The sequence below is a fragment of the Tympanuchus pallidicinctus genome, unplaced genomic scaffold (genome assembly GCF_026119805.1).
Source record: "Tympanuchus pallidicinctus isolate F22 unplaced genomic scaffold, pur_lepc_1.0 scaffold37, whole genome shotgun sequence".
Classification (NCBI taxonomy): domain Eukaryota; kingdom Metazoa; phylum Chordata; class Aves; order Galliformes; family Phasianidae; genus Tympanuchus; species Tympanuchus pallidicinctus.
The window spans coordinates 680505-700942 of record NW_026294755.1 but is presented as its reverse complement, the minus strand read 5'-3'; the positions used below and the strand labels follow the sequence as shown (position 1 = coordinate 700942).

General features: G+C 53.6%; 1 protein-coding gene across 2 annotated transcripts; it reads left to right on the top strand.

Annotated features, from left to right (window-relative positions):
* The first annotated feature begins 3163 nt into the window (after positions 1-3163).
* ITGB3 (integrin subunit beta 3) lies at positions 3164-20415 on the top strand. Of its 2 annotated transcripts, none has more exons than XM_052699488.1 (15): positions 3164-3559; positions 6797-6882; positions 10419-10611; positions 12309-12561; positions 12923-13085; positions 13567-13728; positions 13869-13964; positions 14149-14238; positions 14691-14825; positions 15262-15691; positions 17127-17349; positions 17517-17617; positions 17742-17861; positions 18457-18623; positions 19271-20415. In XM_052699488.1, the coding sequence occupies exons 1-15, from the start codon at positions 3388-3390 to the stop codon at positions 19337-19339; spliced, it is 2460 nt and encodes an 819-aa protein (XP_052555448.1). In that variant the 5' UTR covers positions 3164-3387; the 3' UTR covers positions 19340-20415. The 2 variants fall into 2 exon arrangements, with proteins under 2 accessions (XP_052555448.1, XP_052555447.1); XM_052699487.1 differs by having other exon boundaries at positions 3174-3555.
* The last annotated feature ends 23 nt before the right edge of the window (positions 20416-20438 follow it).

Genomic DNA, 20438 nt, shown 5'->3' with positions numbered 1-20438 from the left:
TCCACCCCCTTGCAGCCTCCCCCCAGGACCGCCTTCCTCCCCCCTCCAAGCTCACCCAGGCTGCCCACCCCTTCCCCATGCTGCTGCAGCCCCTCACCCTGCTATGGGGACCCACACCCTCGTCTGTGCTACCCCCTGACTGTGCGCTGACCCCTGAGGTCCTGCCCTAACTCATCCTCTCCCCTAGACCTCCACCTGCTTCCCAGAGCAGCCCACCACATCAGTGTTGGGCCTGGGTCACCGGCAGCTCCCCTGTTCCCCCCATGCACCCTCCTGTGAGCCTCAGGTCCATGCTGCTCTCACCGATCCCTGCTTGCTGCTCTGTGCCACCCACTCCTTCCTTAGAGCAGCGCTGGCCCAATCCAGCCCCGTCCACCCCCAGCTCTGCTCTGCTTTTCTGTCCTAAATTGACAACCAGATCATCATCCTCTGACTGGGGGGTGTTTACACCCAGGCGCCTCCATCTCCCCCTTCCTGTGCTCCTTTATCCCCATCAGAAGGGAGCACAGTGATGCTGCACCCTGATCTCTGCATCCCACCCCCATTCCCAGCTCAGGGTCCTACAGCATCAGCAGCCATGGTCCGTGCACCGTGTGTGGGTGCAGATGCGTTTGGGTGGACAAGAGATATGACACGGGGATTCTGTGCTCTGATTGATCTGTGTACGTCTCAGCTCGCTTTGCTTGCACAGCCCCCAGAGGGGATTTTCATAAACCCAAATGAGAATTGATAAATTGCAGCTAAAGGCACAAGCAGGAGGCCGGCTGGCTGGGGCTGGAGGGTGGCTTGATAGGAACATGCCAATGATTTCGCTATTAAACAAATGAGAGACGAGTCCCTATTTTGCTTTTGTGGCTTTTAGGGGCACAAAGCAGCTTGCTTTGATTTTTACTTGTTGCTTTTTCCTCCTGGTGGCACTGCTCTCCCTGCTCCATAGGGGCATTTTGCAGCAGAAGGAATGAAGCAGGAAGCCTGGATGGGACAAGGGGACAAAACCCCCTGCACTCAACCCCAGAGCCAGGAAAAATCCCCCTGGGAGAGCAGAGCATCCCAGCTCCTTTCCCTGCTGCCTCTGGGCTGGAGGAGTTTCTGCTCCCTCTGCTGGCTCCAGTTCCAGCTCCAACCTGTTCTGTACTCTGGAACTGGGCACTGCAGCATCACACTGGGATCACAGCCACCCCTGGGGACATAGGGGCATGGGGACACTTGGCTCTTGGCTGCTCTTCACCTTAATCCCAAGCAGGGCTTCACAACGCAGAGCATCCCACAACTGATTCCCCCCAACTCAGTTTTTGTCCAACTCTCCAGGCAGCACCCAACCCCCAGAAAGCAGCAATGAAAGCCCACGCTCTGCCCAGTGCCTCCCAATCTCATGTGCCCCACATCTCCATCACAGCAGTGCTTGCAGGACAAGCAGAACCTTCCTGCACCAGCCAGGAAAGGGTTCAAGGAGTCAAATACAAAATTTTGTATCATTTTCCTTCTTTTTAGAAGAATCAGATCCCCATTTCTGAATTTTTGGAAGCACGAGCTGGAGTATGCCACTCTCTTTGCAAAAAGGGACTCTCTGTGTCCCTTTGCTAGGCCAGGCACCCAGCTGCCTGGCAGGATGGGACACCAAGAACCATGGGGATGCAGCACTGAGGCACACAGTCAGTGGGCACACTGGGGGTGGGTTTGGTTTGGGGATCTGAAAGGTTCATCCCAATTTTCACAATTCTATGACCCTAAGAGAACCTGAGGGACTGACAACTTGGTCCACTGAAGCACAGATTCAGGTTGGGCAAAGAATGGTTTGAGAGCAGCCCTGAGGAGAAGGATTTGGGGTGTTGGTTGATGAAAGACTCGATATGAGCTGGCAATCTGTGCTTGCAGCCCAGAAGGCCAACCATGGGTTGTATCAAGATCAGTATGACCAGCAGGGTGAGGGAGGTGATTCTGCCCCTCTGCTCTGCTCTCATGAGACCCCACCTGAACTACTGCATCGTTTTAGAGCTCACAGCACAAGAAGGACATGTTGGAGTTACTGAAGAGGGTCCAGAGGAGGGCCACAAAGATGATCAGAGGGATGGAGCCTGTCCACTATGAGGACAACTGAGAGAGTTGGGGCTCTATGAGAAAGTTTTTGTCCAGCTCTCCAGGCAGCACCCAACCCCCAGAAAGCAGCAATGAAAGCCCACGCTCTGCCCAGTGCCTCCCAGTCTCATGTGCCCCACATCTCCATCACAGCAGTGCTTGCAGGACAAGCAGAACCTTCCTGCACCAGCCAGGAAAGGGTCTATAGCCCTTCAAGTACCTGAGGAAAGCTGGGTTGGGACCCTTTAGAAGGGCAGGTAGTGATGGGACAAGGGGAAGTGGTTTTAAGCTGGAAGAGGGGAGATTCAGACTAAATATTAGAAAGAAATCCTTTGCTGTGAGGGCAGAGAGACATTGGAACAGTGATGTTGTGGATGCCCCTCCCTGGAGGTGTTCAAGGCCAGGCTGGATGAGGCTGTGAGCAACGCAGTTTCAGTTGAAAAGCAGCACTTTGTCAACACGAGTGAGGATCGATGGGCTTCTCTGCGCCCCTCCATAGCAAATCCACGCCAAGGAAGCAGAGGGGAGATCCCAGGAGAATTTCCCCATAGAGCAAAGCCCCGGCTGCCGCCGGAGGGCAGCAGCACCGCAGGGCGGGAGGAGGATTTCGGGGGGGGGGGGGGGGGCAGAAGAGAAAACGTTGAGAAATTTCTTTTTTGGCCAAGAAAAGTGCTGCTCCTGTAGCAGAGAAAGCCTCGGTCCCTGTGTTATCTCCTTTGAGGGTCCGGGCAGATGCAATGAGCCCTGTGCACGCACAGCGGGGTGGGGTTGTGCGGATCTGTGCCTGCCGGCTGTGAGAGAAAACCAGCACAAGCAGCAGAGAATCAGCTCCAAATCATGCAGCCCAGTCTGAATTTCCCTCCTTTCGTGATGTCGGGTTTGTACCCGTCCTTCTGCACAGCTCCGGGACCGTTCCAGCAGCGATTTTCCCACCTGAAAGGCTGCTGAGAAGCCCCACTCTCATTGCAATACGCATGTGCTCTGTTTCCCCTTAAATCCTCACGCTCTGAAGCAGCTCAGCCTCAGCAAGTTTAAAACCCGCGCGGCCGAAAGGGTTAACGAACGGAGGGAGTGAGCGAGCTTTCGCAAGCAGTTAAACCCAGCAGAAGAGCCTATGGGAACAAGCCAGTTACAGGGGGTCAGCAGCGCCCTGCACTTTGTGCCCAGGTTCCTTGAGTCCTTTTAGGAGCCGAGAGAGGGAATAAGCGGCAGGAGCTCCGGGGGGCAGGACGGGAGGAGGCACTGCCCGACTCCAATTCGAGTGACGAAGCAGCGTAGCGTAGCTTCCTCCGGCCGGCCCGCTCCGTGTGTATGTGTGTCACACACACCCAGCGCATGATTCATCCCTTGGACGGCTCAAAACCATCCCAAAATCGCACGGCGGGGCCATCCCACACCCCTACAGCCGGGGTTCGGAGGAGATGGAGGAACTCCGTGTCGCTTTCAGCATCCTGGTGCTCTGCGCTGCTGGCAGCTGGGGTAGGTGTGGGGCTGGAATGCTGGGTTTGCCCTGACGTTTGCATGCAGTGCTTGGGTTGCATGCTGTCATCCCTAAACTCTGGGATTCTCTTCTTTCCCACGCTGTTGGGAAAGTCGTTCAGAGGGGCAGTGGGCAGAGAGCGACCTCAGCACAGCTCCCCTATTCTGAATTTCCCTAATTTTCGGGGCTCCCTGCTTTGTTCTCACTTTGGGCAGAGTGATCTCAGCCCCTCTACCTATGCAGTGCTTGGCTGTGGGGCTGGTTTGTAGAGGGAGCCTTGGGGTGGGCTCTGCCAGCAGGCAGTAATGGCAGCACGCAGGGCCAGCAGTTCCATATCCATCTCATTTCGAGGGTCAGCATTGATGTATCACGTCCATTTTTTCTCCTGTTCTTTTGGTGCTGGTCTTTCAAAGCCCCAGTTTCTGGCACCAGAACAAACACAGTTTGCTTTGTTCAGAACTTTCCATGCGTTGTGAAGGAGCAGCCCAAGGAAGGGAATGTCCTCCCCAGGTGCGTTCCTGAGCTCAAAGCTTCCAGAAAAGCAAATCCTGCAGCCACAAAGGGGTGTTGTTCAGCTCCCGGGTTGTAAGTCAGCCCCATTGTTTTAGAGACCCGACCCGAGGGGATTTGGGTCAGTGTTATTTTGGTTAAAGAATGCTGGATTCGGTGAGTTCCCAGGAACAGCCCGAGGCTGGGATGTGCTGAGCCAGCTGTATGGGTGCGCTCAGCCCTGGGGGAGTCTGAGTTTGTAGGGCTGCACTTTTGGGGCTGTGTATTTATCCCGTCCCATAACCAGCCTGGGGCATCTCCTCTGCAGGAAGATGCTGGTAAATGAGGAAATATTCCAAGAAATGACGTAGCCCTGGATGGAGTGAGCAGGAGCGGCCAAAAAAAGCCAAGCTCCCTATTGCTTAGTCAAGCAGAAAACCCAGAGATGATGTCAAAACAGCTTGTATCTTTACCAAGTTTTCTAAAGCATCCTTATCAAGATTTCTGCATATTAGCAGGGGGAAAAGCTGGCTCACACAGCACATGGGGTGTAGGCTGAGGTCTGAGTAATTTTTCCCAGTCAGGGAAGGGGGATGCTCAGCCACAGACGTGGGTCGGGGCATTCCAAGTGCATCACTTGGAGTGTGCTGTCTGAACACTCCTTGGCCCCGATGGTGCTTCCCATACTGCTCGTGTCAGCACCCCATGTTCCATGTGTTGGGATTTTTATTTTATTTTATTTTTTTATTTGAAGGCCTGAATAATTAGGAGCAGCTCGTTACAGGAGGCCAGCTGTTTTCGTAGTAATGAAAACAAATAAATACAGCTTTTGTGCTTTGCTTGGTTCGTTTTTATGGCTGGAAAAGAAAAAAGAAAAACAAAAAGAACACAAGACCTAAAAATGAATGGGAAAAAAAATAAATCAGTTGCACAGAGTTTATTAGTTTAGGCTGTGCTGGAATCTTGTTAACCTGCTCACAGCCAGGCAGCACTGAGGGCTGAGAGCAGGCTGTGCTCAGCCTTCAGCATCCCCTGCTCTCCTCCAGCCCACTTTTGTGCCCACAACACCGCAGCATCTTTGCTCCTTGATGCATCCCACTGTGTCCAGCCATGCAAACAAAGCTGTAGATGACAAAATAGGGGTATTTCCCAAGGCAGGAAGTGAGGCTGGCCACAATCCCCTTCATGTTCACCTAGTGATAAGGGCCCTATGTTAAGCACTGCTGGCACCCGGGGGGATTTGGGCTCCTCCCAGTGGGCCAGAGTTGCATCCAGTTGTGTGTTGAGCACATCGAGAATGGCTCAAAACAGTGCTGGAGGATGGGAAAAGCCCTGCATCGTCAGACACGTACCCTGGTGATGGGGCAGAGCACCCAATTTGTGGTCCTGTATGCCAAAATCAGGCAGAAAATGGGATCCCCAGCATGGAGCATGGTCCTGGGCACCTCTCTTCCATCCCAACCAAGGAGACACAGTGATGTTAGTGAAGCACAGGGCTCCCCTGAGTTTTGCAGTTCAGAAGCTGCTCCCAGCTTTGGCACACAGCCCCAAGGCTCCCACAGAGGCTTTCTCATTGTGATAAGCTGCAGCTGGGGATTTTGGTGTATGCTGAGAGCTCCAGGTGTGGATAAAACCCCAAAGCTGAGCAAACACGAGATGCTGCAGGGCCATGTGTCTAAGCTTGGTGGCATTCTCTGTGTCCCAGCATTGTGCTCAGCTCCCTGTACCACCATGTTCATGCAGGAACATGCATCCACACTGCACAGCACGCTGCATACCAGAGGGCACAGACAGCTGTAGCTGTGGCTTTGCCCAAAGCCCAGATCTCACTGTTCTGCTGTTTCCTCTTTGTGTTTCACAATGTATTTCCTCCTACTTTTGCAGAAAACATTGTGGCTGCAAAAGGAGGGTCCTGGGCAGGGAATAGGGGAGCATGGGGGGATTGCAGCAACTCCACATTGGTACCAGGAGATCCCAGGACTACAGTGGAGGGCACGCAGCTCCCATAGGGCCCACCTGCTCCAGGGGTGCTGGGGACCACTGTGTCTCAAGAGAGAGGAAGAGCTGAAGGTGATGACTCCACAGCCACATCCCCGTCCCCTCATTGCATCAGCTGTTGGAACCAGAGAGCCATACAGTTCCCACCTCTGCCCTCCCTGCCCCAGTGGGTGCTGGTGGCTTTGGGGCCCCATGAATGGATGTGATGTCATCTAACTGAGGCGTGTCTCCTGACATCCTCACTGCTAGTTCCAGTTTTACCCACAGCAGTATCACAAGCAGCTATCAGCTTCATTTTGGACAGGAACCACTTCTTTCCCCTTCTTTCCCAAGACTGGGGCAGGTGGGACAATTTGCTGCACCTGGAGCTCACCACAGCCCCTAAATGCCCACAGAGAGGCACCAGAGATGATGTCTCCCAGGGCTGCAGGGTCAAGGGTGCTGTAAGGAGCTGCCACTGGGCTGCCAGGTGGGAGATGTCAGCAGGATGGAGCCCAGCTGGTGTTGGGCTGGGGGAGGTGGCTATTAAAGAAGTAGGGAGGGAAAAATAGGATTTGGGGGCTGGGAAAGGGATGAGGATGTGCAGGGGTGATGGTGATGGTGATGGTGATGGTGATGGTGATGGTGATGGTGATGGTGATGGTGATGGTGATGGTGATGGTGATGGTGATGGTGATGGTGATGGTGATGGTGATGGTGATGGTGATGGTGATGGTGATGGGCAGTGACAGCTCTCTGTTTTGGTGTTCCAAGGGAGTAACATCTGTACTACCCGAGGGGTGACCTCCTGCAAGCAGTGCCTGGCTGTCAGCCCGCTCTGTGCATGGTGCTCTGCAGAGGTGAGTGCTGGGGCTGGGCTTTGGGATGGTGTGTTGCAGCTACATCCATTTCCATCTGTTCCCACTGTGTCTAAACACAGACCTCAGTGGCATCTGGTAGCGACGATAACTGTGTGCACAGTAGAGTTCAGTCTGAGTTCCTTCTTTGGTCTCCAAATCTGCCCCTTTTCTGTGTGGGAGCTCTGGGAGGTGCTGCTTTCTTCCATTGAGAGCTCATTTTGTCTCAAACTATATGCTTGTGAAGTTGGTTCCCTTTTGGTTTGCTTCTTGAAGGGTCCTTGTGAAGTTCTGACTAAAAGGAATCTGATTCATGGAAAGGCTGGAAAGGGGATTTAGGAGAAGGAAAAATAATACTGATTAGAACTCGAGTTTGGGTTTAAATGTCTTTTTAACTGTGGGAAAATGGGGGATGGGAAGATGAGGTTCCTGTTTTAGGTTATGGAGTTAAAGGGGACGTGAGAGCAGAGCTGTGGCTCTGAAATCCAGTCTGGGTGTGGGTGAGATGTGGGAAGATGTGCCACTATGCTCTCCAAAAATGCTGCCCTTAGGGTTGGTCTATCGGGAGTGTAAGAGGGGAAGTTCCCAGCAATGATGCATCTGGTGAGCTGCAGATAAAGGGGACTTAAGGCTGCAGGGCTCAGTGAGGCATTGCCCTAACAATGCACTCCTTGTGCCTTGCAAGAAAGCACGAAGAAAAGACTCATCTTTATCTTCTGCTTCTGCAAATGTGGAATTCTCATCCACAAGTGGAGAGAAGACCAGGAATTTTATCTGAGCTGTGGGATGATCCCCCAGTTGCTGCCCACCTGTAGGTCCCAGCAGATCCCATTGCACCTCCCAGCATCTTCCCATCGCAGGCTGCACGGGATGCTCGTGCGGATGAGCCCCGCTTGTCTCCTGCAAGGAGTGGCTGAATTTGTGCCGTGATAAGAACGCAATCCTCCATCTGCTCCTTCCCAGCCTGGGCTGCTGGTGTGTTAACGCTGCAGTGGGGGCTGCTATGGTTTTAGCTTTTAGTTGTGCCTTTTTTTCTTTCTTTTTTTTTTTTTTTTTTCCCCCAGATCAGCAAAGGTTTCCAAAAAAGGCAATATTTCAGGCGCTGTTTGGGGTTGTGCTCATGGGCAGACGTGACAGGCGGTGAAGGAACATCCCACTGCCAGCAGCCGGGCTGTGCGAGCTGCTCACAGCTCTGCCTCCAACATCTGGAGAGCGTTGTCTTAATTTAGCAAACAAGGGCTTTTTTCTGAGGGTTTGTTTAATATCCCTGGGGTGGGGGAGGTCTCCGACCCCCTCCCTGTTTAAAGGGAGAGCGACCTTTCTTGTGCTCCCTCCTTCCCCACTCAGGATTAACAGTTACTCCTGCTCCGTCCTGGCTCTGGACAAGAGGGGGATTTTGTTGCTGTTTCTTGTGATCACTGAGCACTGAAGAGAGGACAGCTGACTTTTCTTCATTTCTCCTGACCACCCCTCGCAGCTAATTGATGTGCCCACCCACTCACTTTCCCTTTTGGGAAAAGCCAGCTGAGCCTTAGAGCTCTGAAATCACTTTAGAGAGTGTCATGGCAAATTTTCCAGGGTCTCACCCACCCAAAATGTCATCTGCTCCCTTCCCCTCAGAGAGCAGGGGGAGGCGGTGCTGGGCCAGGGCTTGGCTTGGAGAAACTCTGGAAGCTTTTAGCTGAATCCGCAGGGATGTCTATGCCTTGGGTCCTCCCACCAGCTCTCCTGCAGAGAATCTCTCCCTGTTTGTGGTTGCCTATGAGATGAAAACGGAGATGCCCTGGGGATGTGCAACATGCTGCAGTGGTGATGGGATGGGGCTGGCTCTGACAGCACCGTGCCTGGCCCTGTCTTTGCTTTTGGAGTTTAGAGGTGGAGATTGGGGTGAACTCATCGGGTACTCAATCCCAGAGAGAGCTTGTGCAGGTGGGGGACTGAAACCCTGGTCAGAAAATGACAGAAGTGGGTGAGGAGTTGGAATAGGGACCTCTGGAAGTCACTGGTCCAGCTGCCCAGAATGGATGTGAATTGGGGAGCATCTACCGGGGTCTGTGGGATGGTTTGTGATGGAGATGGCACCCCCTGCCCTGCAGCATCTCCTTTATGGGGAGCCCCTACTGGTGCCATCAGGGCTGTGCTGGTGGGTCTGAGCTGCCTCTGAGTCACTCCAACTGAAGTTCCTGAGAGTGCCAAGTCAACAACCTTTAGGAAAAGGAGAGGGATGTTGTTCTGGAGTGAAAGAGCTTCTGTATGGGTGTCTCTCAATAGGAATTATACCTCTGATCGTGGAAAGTGATGGTTATCACCAAAGAGTCCAGAGTCATAGTTAAAAACCTTTCAGCCCATTCTGCCTCTCAACCTCATCTCTAGTGCTTTCCCTGCTCAGGACAGGAACGTGTGTAATTACTGGTGGGTTCTTTCCTGAGTCCAAAGCACCTGGGAAAGCTCTTGGTGGCTATGGGGACATGGGGCTCCGGAGGTCCAATGGCCTTGAGGGCTCTGTGCTCTGCAGTAGGAACCCATGAGGTGAGCTGGAGGGGTGCAAGGAGTTGATGTGGATGGATGACATGTCCTGTGCACTGCAGCATGCTGTGTGGAGAGGAGTGGGAGGCCACCAGGGAGGAACACGCCTGCTGATGTATTTTCTGGCTATTGCTTGGGCTGAGGGAGGAGAAAAAGGCAGACAAAGGCCACTGCTGCCAGGGAGGGCCTCCTAATGCTGTTTGCACTTTTTCCCTTGCTTGCATAAAGCACACAGATCAGTTCCAGGGTTCAGCCTACCTGGCTCTGGGGGAGCTGATACCCTGGGCAGGAGCTGCGGTGATGCTGGGGGGAGCAGATCTGATACTCTCCCCTCCTAGGACTCCTAATGGAGAAAGTTCTGTGCTGTGGGAGGGAACTGGGAGAGCCCCACTGAGGGGAGGGCAGCAGCAGAGGAATTCTTCCCTTATTAGTCTTGATGGGAAATGTCACCCATCTCTGGAACTGCCTGGACCCCTCTGCATACCCTGCAATAAGGGCAGGAAGCTTTCTAGGAAATTCGAGGGGGGGGGGTTGGAGCCCTGCTGTGACTTCACACTTTCCATTTCCTGCATCTGACGGACCTTTGACTGCCTCTCCCACAGCCTGGTCGACTTTTTGCTCCTTCTCTCCTTATTTGGATCTCTTTCCCTCCTGCTGGGCTCCAGCAGGAAGCTGGGGAGCTGCTGATAAGCTGAACGGGTAGGAGCACTGGGTTCTCCTGCAGCAGAACTGAGTTTGCTCACAGCAAAATTCTGAGGATTGCATTGAACTCTGGGGAGAAGTTGGGTCATCTTTTCACAATGTTTAGAAAAGATAACAATAAAAAGAAACCCAAAAGACGTTCAGTTGCCTGTGCTTTTGCTCTGCTTCGCCCTCTTTGTGCACACACACAATTAGAGTAATTTCCCTCTTAGCTTTGCCAAAACCCAAATAGAGGCTCCAGCTCCTGGATCTCAGCAGGGTTTTGGCTCGGAGGAGTTGTCCATCTCTCCTGACCGTGTCCTGTCCCACAGGTGATGGCACAGTCATCCCCACGTTGCGACCTGCTCACCAACCTCCTGCAGAATGGCTGCGGGAAGGACTTCATCGAGTTCCCCAGGAGCAGTGTTACAGTCCTGGAGGAGCGACCCCTCAGTGATAAGGGCTCAGGGGGGTCCACCACCACCCAAATGAGCCCCCAGAGGATCCAGCTGAACCTGCGGCCGGGTAAGAGTCTGTATGATGCTGTGGGAGAAACCCAGAGAGGTCAAATAATGGGTGAACCATGGCCTTCCAGCTGAGGTTGTCTCACAACCATCGATGGCAGTGCCAGACTGGAGCTGTGACAAACCCCAGGCAGTGTCCCCACTTGGGCAGTCTGGAGGCTGATGGGTGCCATTCATTCTCTTGTCTCAATCCTGCAGGGCCCCAGGGGGGGTAGGATGGGATGAGGCTTCAACATCTCGTGGGCTTGTTATATGAAGCTATTTAAACCTTAGCTACTGATTTCTTGGTGCCAAAAAGCTGACACAGAACTTTGACATAAGACCTACATAAAGGAGCTTTGAAATAAATGTTCATGTTTTACTCCCCCTGTTTGATGTCCCCTCTGGTGTCACCCACCAAGGGTTTGGGGAAAATGGAGAAAAATGGTGCCTTTGCTGTGACTGTGCTCTTCAACACACATAACCCAGCCCTGCCCTTATTATCCATCCACTCATGGATGTCCTAGCAAGAGCACATTTTGGATCTGTGAGCTCATTCAAGCCCCAGGATCAGCTGTTAGTGGCAACATCCTTAGTGTTGGCCAAGGGGGGGATCCTGAAATGAGTGACAGCAGCTCTGATGTGTCCTCCCCACCCAGTGTGGATGTGTAGCTGCTGAGTGGCTGTTGCTGTCTTTATGTCTAAAGGCATTTGGCATGAGATAATGTGCTGCTCTAGGGAGAAACAGCCTTCAGCTTGAGAGCGAAGACCAGATGCTGAGGGTTGTAAATGGGGCACATCCTACAACCTCAGTCCTCATAGTTTTAGCTCAGTGAGGAAGAATGGATGTTCTGTGGGGACAAAGTTGGGACTTCTGCCTGCATGGGGTACAGCTTGGGGCTGGGGTTTAGGCTCTCCTTGATTTTGAAAGCACCTTTTCCATCCTGAAGATCAAAATCTCAGATGTGCAGATCGAGAAGGAAAGATGAAAAGAATAATTAAAGTTGATTAAAGCTTTTTTCTTGACATGAGAGGTGGTTTGAGAAGGCAGCAGCTGTGTCCCAGTTTACATTTCAAAGAAGCACTTTCGAAGAACAAGAAAGAAGCTTTGTCTCTTCTAAAAAGCAGAAAGAAAAGGCCAGCCCTAACTGTTTCCGAGTTTTTATTTTTATTTTTCAAAGTGTAGAAGCCATTGAAGCTGGCCTGTTCCCCAGAAAGTTCTGTGTAAGGAGGTTTTTGTTTCGATGGGAAATGTTTCATCAAAAACCTTGGTAGCAGGAGCTGGGAGGAGCTCAGGGGAGCAGGAAGGGACAGAAATGGAGGAGAACCCAGGAGATTCTTGGGGGCCCCAGGAGCTCAGAGGGTCTTGAAGCAGCCACGGGGTCCCCTGGATGTCCTTGTAAGTCTGTCTGCCTACGTGTAGGGTGTTTCACTCCATCCACTGTGTGTTGGCCGCACTTGTCACAGAACGATCAGGGGACTCAGCTCTGAGCAGGAGAATCTTCTCAGACCTTAATAATGGGAGGTGTGAAGAACAGGATCTGTGGGGCACTTTTCCTTCTCAAGGGGTGTGCAGCATGCCTCATGCACAAGCATCCTGCCCTGAGTTATTTACTCCTTTGTGTGCCCAGCTGTGATATTCTCCTCCCAACAGTTTTAGGCCATCTCCTTGGGCTCCTGGGGGACGATCTGTTACTCCTCTGCCCTGTCCCATTACAGATGACTCCCAAATATTCCGTGTCCAAGTGCGCCAAGTAGAAGACTATCCCGTGGACATCTACTACCTGATGGACCTGTCCAACTCCATGAAGGATGATCTGAGGAACATCCAGAACCTGGGTACCAAGCTGGCCAGCGAGATGCGCAAGCTCACCAGCAACCTTCGCATCGGCTTTGGGGCCTTTGTGGACAAGCCCATTTCCCCCTACATGTACATCTCTCCTCCAGAAGCCATCAGGAACCCTTGTTATGAGTAAGTCTCAGGCTAAGGGAGGTCTGTAAGGATGGGCAGCACTGAACTGTGTTTGCACACCCATGGAAATGAATTTCAGCAGGGTGTTTGGTTTTGGGACCAGACAACATTTTTGTTGAGGATCTAAGAAAATGTCTCCTAAAACTCCCAGCAGGACAGAGGGTAGGAGATGATCTGAGTCCAGCTTCACTATAACGTGACAGATTTTTACAAGGTCTTTCACCCTCAGGCTCCCAGGATAGTCAGTTGGATCCCTCCATCACATCCAGATGAGGACCACAGGATATGAAATGGCTGCAGGGTGGAGATGGGAGCTGGAAGCACCCATGAGACTCGTGCCCTGATAACTTTTTTCCCACAGGATCGGAGAAAGGTGCTTGCCCATGTTTGGATACAAACATGTCCTGTCGCTCACGGACGAGGTGATGCGCTTCAACGAGGAGGTGAAGAAGCAGAGCGTCTCAAGGAACAGGGATGCACCTGAAGGTGGCTTCGATGCCATCATCCAGGCCACCGTGTGTGATGTAAGGGTTAAAGAGGCCTGGCTGGGGATGGAGAGGGTCATCAGGCTCAGTCTAGGGCTTGGCACAGAGCACCCGCTGTACCAGGACAGAGACATAAGCAACTAACCTGAGATCTAGACAGGGTGAACATTCAACATTCAAGGGGATTTCTAGGTCCTCAGCCAAGAAGAGGGAAGAGCAGAGCCTTTATGGGGTCCTGGGAGGTGAGAGGAGCAGAACAGGTGCTCTGGGGACTGGCATGATGATCCCATGTCAGCCTTGCAGTAACCACCAAGAAGAACGTCTTCTTTGCCCGCACCTTGATTTTGCTGCAGATGGAGATATGCCCCTCAATTGCTAGCCACCATGATAACCACTCTAGCAAATCAAAGCTTGTCTTTCACCTTCCCAAGCTATGACCTGAGGTGGCAGCGAGGGCAGCAACAAGGTGCTGATGTAGGGCACTCACTGCTGCACCACTAGAAACTGCTTTTGGCTGCAGGAGAAAATTGGCTGGAGGAACGACGCATCCCACCTGCTTGTCTTCACCACGGATGCCAAGACGCACATCGCATTGGATGGCAGGCTGGCTGGCATCGTGCAGCCCAACGATGCCCGGTGCCACATTGACAAGAATAACTTCTACTCAGCCTCCACCACACTGGTAAATCCCAACCCAAGTGTGAGGATGGGGGGCCCAAATCTCCTGTTGATGATAAGAGGGGTGGTCCATCTGTGCTTCGAGAGCTTGATGGACTGGCTGAGATTGCACATTCTCAGGGTAAGGTCTCTTCCTTTCTCCAGGACTATCCCTCTCTGGGCCTAATGACCGAGAAGCTCTCACAGAAGAACATCAATTTGATCTTTGCTGTGACAGATACGGTTGTTGGTCTCTACCAGGTAACAGAAACCTGCATAGGATCCTGAGGAGGACACTTTGCAGCTGACCACAGATGACTGGGCACAGCCTGGTTGTCCTCCATTCTCAGAGCACCCTGGGAAGCTTGCATGTGCATGGGAATGGGTTCATCCAACTATGTTCACCTGTCATGAGCAGACCATCTTTCTTATGCTGTTTTTCCAGAACTACAGTGAGCTGATCCCAGGCACAACTGTGGGAACCTTGTCCAGAGATTCCAGCAATGTCCTGCAGCTCATCGTGGATGCCTACGGGGTGAGTGTGCAGTGCCACCACATCCCAATCCCGTGGGCAGCAACATGTAGGGGCTTCATCTTGAAAAGTGCAATCAGCCTCACAGGGCACAGACCTTGCCCCGAGTTACTCAAAGGAGAGCTGTGCACCATGACAATCCCAAAGAAGATCTCTTCCTCCCCACATAACCACTACAAGCAGCCCACATGCTCTTAGCATCTCCCTAAGCCCTGGGCCAACTGTGAGCATTTACCTCCACCCATGTCCTTGAGGACTGTGGGGATGGGAGATCACCTCTGTCCCTTCCATCCTCTAAAGCATTCCCAGTGGGAAATGGCATGGGTTAGCTCTGGGAAGTCTTGGAGCGCTTGGCTCCTTTCTTGCATGCATAGGGACATCACTGCGGTGAGGAGGCTGCTGTGGGTGAGCCTCTGTCCAGCTGTCTTCTGCATCATTCCTCTCTGCTTTTCCAGAAAATCCGCTCCAAGGTGGAGCTGGAGGTGCGCGACCTTCCTGAAGAGCTGTCCCTGTCCTTCAATGCCACCTGCCTCAACAACGAGGTCATCACTGGGCTCAAGTCCTGCATGGGGCTCAAGATTGGGGACACGGTGAGGCTCCTGCCTGGGGAGTGCTTTTCTCTCTCTGCACAGTGGTGCAGAGAGCTCACCTGATGCTGTACCTGCACTGCCCGCTCCCCTCCCACCTCCTGGAGGCACAAGTTCTTGCAGGGGAAATTGTGATCTCTGCTTAGCGGAGAGAGGGTCCAGCTGGGTGAGAGCAAGGGGGAAAAATGTTTATATGAGTCCACTGGAATCAGAATCTGTGTCTTTCTGAACACTTATGGACTGATTTTTGCCTAGATACTGTAGTAGATAAGTGTCCTGCTCAGTGCCAGGACAGCTTTGAGAAGCCATAAGGGACTTGGTTCTATTTCTGGGCTGGCTGAGCTTGGGCATGGAATAGGCTGCCACGGGAACCTCAACACTGCAATTGTAGGTACCCAGTGGGGGTACAAACACCTGGACACACCTTTCTGCCCCTCAGGTGAGCTTCAGCATCGAGGCCAAGGTACGAGGCTGCCCACAGGAGCATCAGAAATCCTTCACCATCAAACCCGTTGGCTTCAAGGACAGCCTGACCGTGATGGTGAACTTCGACTGCAACTGTTCCTGCGAGAGCCAGGCTGAGGCCAACAGCTCCTTCTGCAGCAAAGGCAATGGCAGCCTGGAGTGCGGGGTGTGCCGCTGCAACCCGGGCCGTCTGGGCTCGCACTGCGAGTGCTCAGAGGAGGAATACAACCCCTCACAGCAGGACAACTGCAGCCCGCAGCCAGGACAGCCCCTCTGCAGCCAGCGTGGCGAGTGCATCTGTGGGCAGTGCGTGTGCCACAGCAGTGACTTCGGCAAGGTGACGGGCAAGTACTGCGAGTGCGACGACTTCTCCTGCGTCCGCTTCAAGGGTCAGATGTGCTCGGGTGAGTGCTGTGCTCAGGGGTGTGGGTTGTGCTGGTGAGGTGTTTTTGCTGCCCAGAGGCATGGAGAAATTTTGGGGGGCTTGTCACGAATGTTGTTCCTGTTGTTGGCTTTCTTAGCCCTGAATCAGCTCTGGGTGCAAAGCAGTGACTCCTGTTTTGGCAGCCTGTGCCCCAGACCCTTGGCAAGGGGATGGGCTCAGAAGGATACAAGCAGACTTTATCCTTGGAGCCCCACCAGGGTGGCTGGGAGGCACCAAGGGAAGCAGCTTTGCAGTGTCAGCCCCTGCTTGAATCCCACCAGCCCTTCTGGGTCAGAGGTGTTCCTCCACAGGAAAAATCACCAGAGTGGAAAAGGGAGAGGGTGGGGAGAAGCATTGGGATGTGACATCCCTCCTGCTGCCACCCATGGTGCAGCATATTTGCACAGCATTACCCATATCAGGCACAGAGGGCAAAAGGATGCTGATCAAGATGGGCAAGCTGTTGATTAACCCTCTTTTGTTTCCCAGCTCTGTGCCTGAGCCCTTCACCCATTTGGGCCAGCCCTGGCTGTGTGCCCAGGGCTGGGAAGGAAATGAGATGGGGGAAAGGTGGCCAAGCCCTCCCCGGAGGAACTACCCACAAACCCCATTTTTGGCAGGCAATGCCCTGTCTGACCCCACTGCCATCAGTCACGTCACATTTCGCCATATCTGCCCAGCCTTTCCCCACATTTCCATGCACTGTCACACAGCGCAGCACTGTTTTCCTGTGACTCAGTTCCTCGTTAGCAGGGTTACACATTTATTTCTCATGCCAGTGCCCCCGAGGCCATGTGAATGGATGGTGCCCAGCCCTCCCCAGCTGAGAGCAGAGTGAGCTGAGAGCGCTCTGTGCTCAGGATGGGTCGGCGCGTGCCGGCTCTGTGGCATCTCCACCTCTTGCTGTGTCTGGTGCTGGAGTCAAAAATCAAACCACAATCCAAATAGCTGCGGACTCTGGCAGGGTTTGAGGACGTCGGTCTGTCTGTCTGTCTGACCGAGCCAGGCGAGCGTGCAAAGCTGGCTGGGATTTTCCCAGCAGTCAGCTTCCCATGTATGGTGGAGGGCTGGGAAATGACAGCAGGGGTTGACCAGATGTCCTGACTGAATCCCTAAAGCTTGCGTAGCTCAGATGGAGCTGATTGAGCATCTCCAGCTACTACCACAGGAGCTGAGAACTCAGCATGAGATTTGTCTGTTTCCTTGTTTTGGTGGGATAAGAGGAACACTGGGAACACAGCAAGCAGCAAAGTGATGGCAACAGAAGCGTCCCACCCTAAGGATGGTGGAATGAAGATGTTCTGGGTGGTTGCTCCACTTTCCTGCACCATGCACCAAGTGCAGGAGCATCCCATGGGGGTGATCCCCAGCAGGGATCCTTTTGAGGGTCCTGATGTCCTCCTGGCTGTCCACAGGGCACGGGAAGTGCAGCTGCGGGGACTGCCTGTGTGACTCAGACTGGACTGGTGACTACTGCAACTGCACCACACGCACCGACACATGCATGTCCAGCAATGGGCTGGTGTGCAGCGGCCACGGCACCTGCATCTGTGGCAAGTGTGACTGCACCCAGCCTGGCTCCTATGGGAACACCTGCGAGAAGTGTCCCACGTGCCCAGATGCCTGCACCATCAAAAAGTGAGTTGGGTTGGAAAGCTGGGATGGTTCCATCGGGCCTTGTGCCTGCAGCGTGGTCCCCATCCCACTCCTGTGGGTTGGGGTTACAGAGAGCAAAGAGTAAGAGGGTGCCCTGCCTTCTTGAGGATGTTTGATGCAGCTCATAGTGCTTCTCCCCTCTTCTTCAGGGAATGTGTGGAGTGTAAGAAGTATGAGCGGGGCACGCTGGTGGAGCAGCAGTCCTGTGGCCGCGTGTGCCGTGATGAGATTGAGACAGTGCAGGAGCTGGGTAAGAGCTGGGATGGAGCACAGTGCACAGGGTTTTGCCTAAAGCACGGGTATTTGAGGCTGTGTGCACCCTCCATGTGTGCTCCCACCATGAGGGCTCTGACAGCTGCTCAAACCCCCCCCAGGTGACAGGGGCAAGGATGCTGTGAACTGCACCTACAAGGATGAGAATGACTGTGTGGTGCGCTTCCAGTACTACGAGGACTCCAGTGGCAAATCTGTCCTCTATGTCATAGAGGAGCCAGGTGGGGCCTGGCTGGGGCTCTAATTGCAACTCGCTGTGGGGGGTCTGCACTAACCTGGGGGTTTTGTACCTCCCAGCCAGGCTCTGGCATGACTAACAGTGCTGCTTTGTTCCTTTGCTCTGTGCACCCGGGCTGTGATTTCCTGCCTCTGTCTCACATTTCCCCACACTGCTAGATTGTTTCACCCCCCTGCTGAGCTGCCAAGGACGAGCTCAGCCCTCCCGTCCCAGTTCTGACTCTAGGGGTCTCATTTTCTTGAGACTGAGCCAGCTCCAGTCAGCCATTCAAGAGTAACGCTGGGATTGCACCCATGGTTGGGGATATGGCACTCCTTGCATGCAGCAAAGCTTCCAGCATCCTTGGAGGCTGCTTTCAGCCTGGGGAAGGGGCTGTGTGACTGCAGAGCCTTCAAACACAAAGGTTCTGAAAGGAACCCCAGGTCAACAACAACCCATCCCCTCCCCAGCATAGCAGCATGTGGGGGGAGCAGCGTGAATGCTCAAAGTCAGAGGTTCTAAAATGATGGAGAATCAAGCATTTAAGAGACCAGAGGAGCCCCTGTAGACCACAAAACTGTGCCCTTCTATCCCACCAGAGTGCCCGAAGGGGCCAGACATTCTGGTGGTGCTGCTCTCGGTGACGGGTGCCATCCTGCTCATCGGCCTGGCTGCCCTGCTCATCTGGAAACTCCTCATCACCATCCACGACCGCCGGGAGTTCGCCCGCTTCGAGGAGGAGAAGGCCAGGGCTAAGTGGGACACGGTGAGGGTCAAGGGGATGGGTGCACGAGGACATGAGTTCTTCATCCTCTGAGCTGAGTGAATCCAGATCCCAGATCTCCCAGCCTAAGAGCCCAGTCTGTGATCCCCTCCTGCCCATGTTCCTTGTGGAACAGCTCATCTCTGAAGCGTGGCACGGTGGCACAGCGGGACCTGAAGTGGTACCAGCAGTCTGGACACCTGTTGTTCCCAGGGGCTGGGCAGGACACAGAAAATGTCCCAGCTGCTTTTCCCAGTGTATCTCGAGTGCTTCCCTCCAGCATGAGTCTCTTACTCACTGCCCACACCAGTGTTCCACCTCATGAGCAGATGGAACATTGCTGCCACGGGATGCTGGAAGGGTTGAGGCACCCATAGTATGAGGGAGGGGGTGGAATGGCACCAGTGTCTGCCCAACATCTCCCAGAGGGAAGGCATGGGGGGGTCCTTCCTGAGGCTCTTGCTGCCTTTCCTTCACAACAGCTTTCCCCTGTTCTCCCCATAAAGCCTCATGGGGAGCTGTTAAACTGCAGCACATTGTACCTCCAAGGCTCTGCCCTCTGCATCCAACACCCAACAGTGCCTCAGTTTCCCCAAACGCAGCAAACACCAATGCCAACCAAATAGTGATGCCGTTTGCTTCTTTTCCAGGGCAACAACCCATTATACAAAGAGGCAACCTCAACCTTCACCAACATCACATACCGTGGGAACATGTAGGGTGCTGCACCCAGCGCTGGCTGCGGGATCAGCCCAGGACTGTGGGATCTCCTGGAGTCCAGTTTACAGAAAAGCTTGTGTGTGTGTCTGCGTGTAATTTAACAACCCCTTGGCTGTCTCCAGCCCCGCTGTCCGTCACCTCACTGTACTGCAGGGATGTGCTTCCACAGCAAACCTCTCATCCTTACCTCGGTGGGCCAGCGGCCCCTCCATACACTGAACGTGGTGACACGGGACAATTCTGCCTTGGAGAGACTGTGAACTGCAAGGTGCTCATTTGGCCGAGGGGATTTGGGTAGAACCCGAGGCTGTGAGCTGTGTTCTCCTGCATGGCCTGTGCTGGAGAAACACAATGAACAGCTGTAGCCCCTTTGTGGCCTTGTGGGCTGAAGACACTCGAGCAAACCTGACCACCCCCACCCTTCTGACATTGCTGTGGTCTGGGACAGTGCAAAGCAGTGTCTGAGTTCTGTGTGACCTCCTCCTTCCCTCTATGTGCCACCAGCAGCCACTTTCATGTAGCACCAGCTGTGCTGGTCCCAGCATCTCCCACCACCGTTTCCCTTCACAAACCACATGGATGTGTTGTATCCTTTGAGCCTGATTCTCTGGGGAGCAACCTCCCAGCCTTTTTCTGTGCTGTTTGAGCTGTGTCATGGTACTGTGCTTGGTTTTCTGTATGGCTCAGGGTCCAGAAGAGCTGGCAGGGGTCAGGTTGTATCCTGCTGCCTTCAGCTGTGCCTCTCCTATGGTTTTGTCCCCTGTGGAAAAAAATATTCTGGTGACAGAGCTGGGTCAGCTGTTGCGGTGCCTGCCCCATGAGGTCCTGGTGGCTCTGTTTTCCCCTTGGTTCTACCAAAAAGCAATGGAGATCCTGTGCCCCATGCCCACCTCTAGTGCCCAAGACTGGCCTGCAGGTGGTGGCTGTATCCACTGCCTGTCCCTAGCAGAGAGGGAATGGGCAGCATAAGGGATGGTGCTGAGTGGCAGCTGGGGCTGAGCCCTTGGGTGGGCAGAGATTCGTTGCCCCTGTGGGCTCTTCCCAGGGCACCAAATAAAAAACCTCAAACACTCAATGGTGTCAGTATCTAGTGCCAAG

Bases quoted from the DNA above. Each gene is read 5' to 3' on its own strand.
- ITGB3 (XM_052699488.1), top strand. From the start codon at position 3,388: ATGTGTGTCACACACACCCAGCGCATGATTCATCCCTTGGACGGCTCA. The intron at 17,350-17,516 runs GTGAGTTGGGTT...CCTCTTCTTCAG, and splicing joins GATGCCTGCACCATCAAAAA to GGAATGTGTGGAGTGTAAGA. The intron at 17,862-18,456 runs GTGGGGCCTGGC...CTATCCCACCAG, and splicing joins CTATGTCATAGAGGAGCCAG to AGTGCCCGAAGGGGCCAGAC.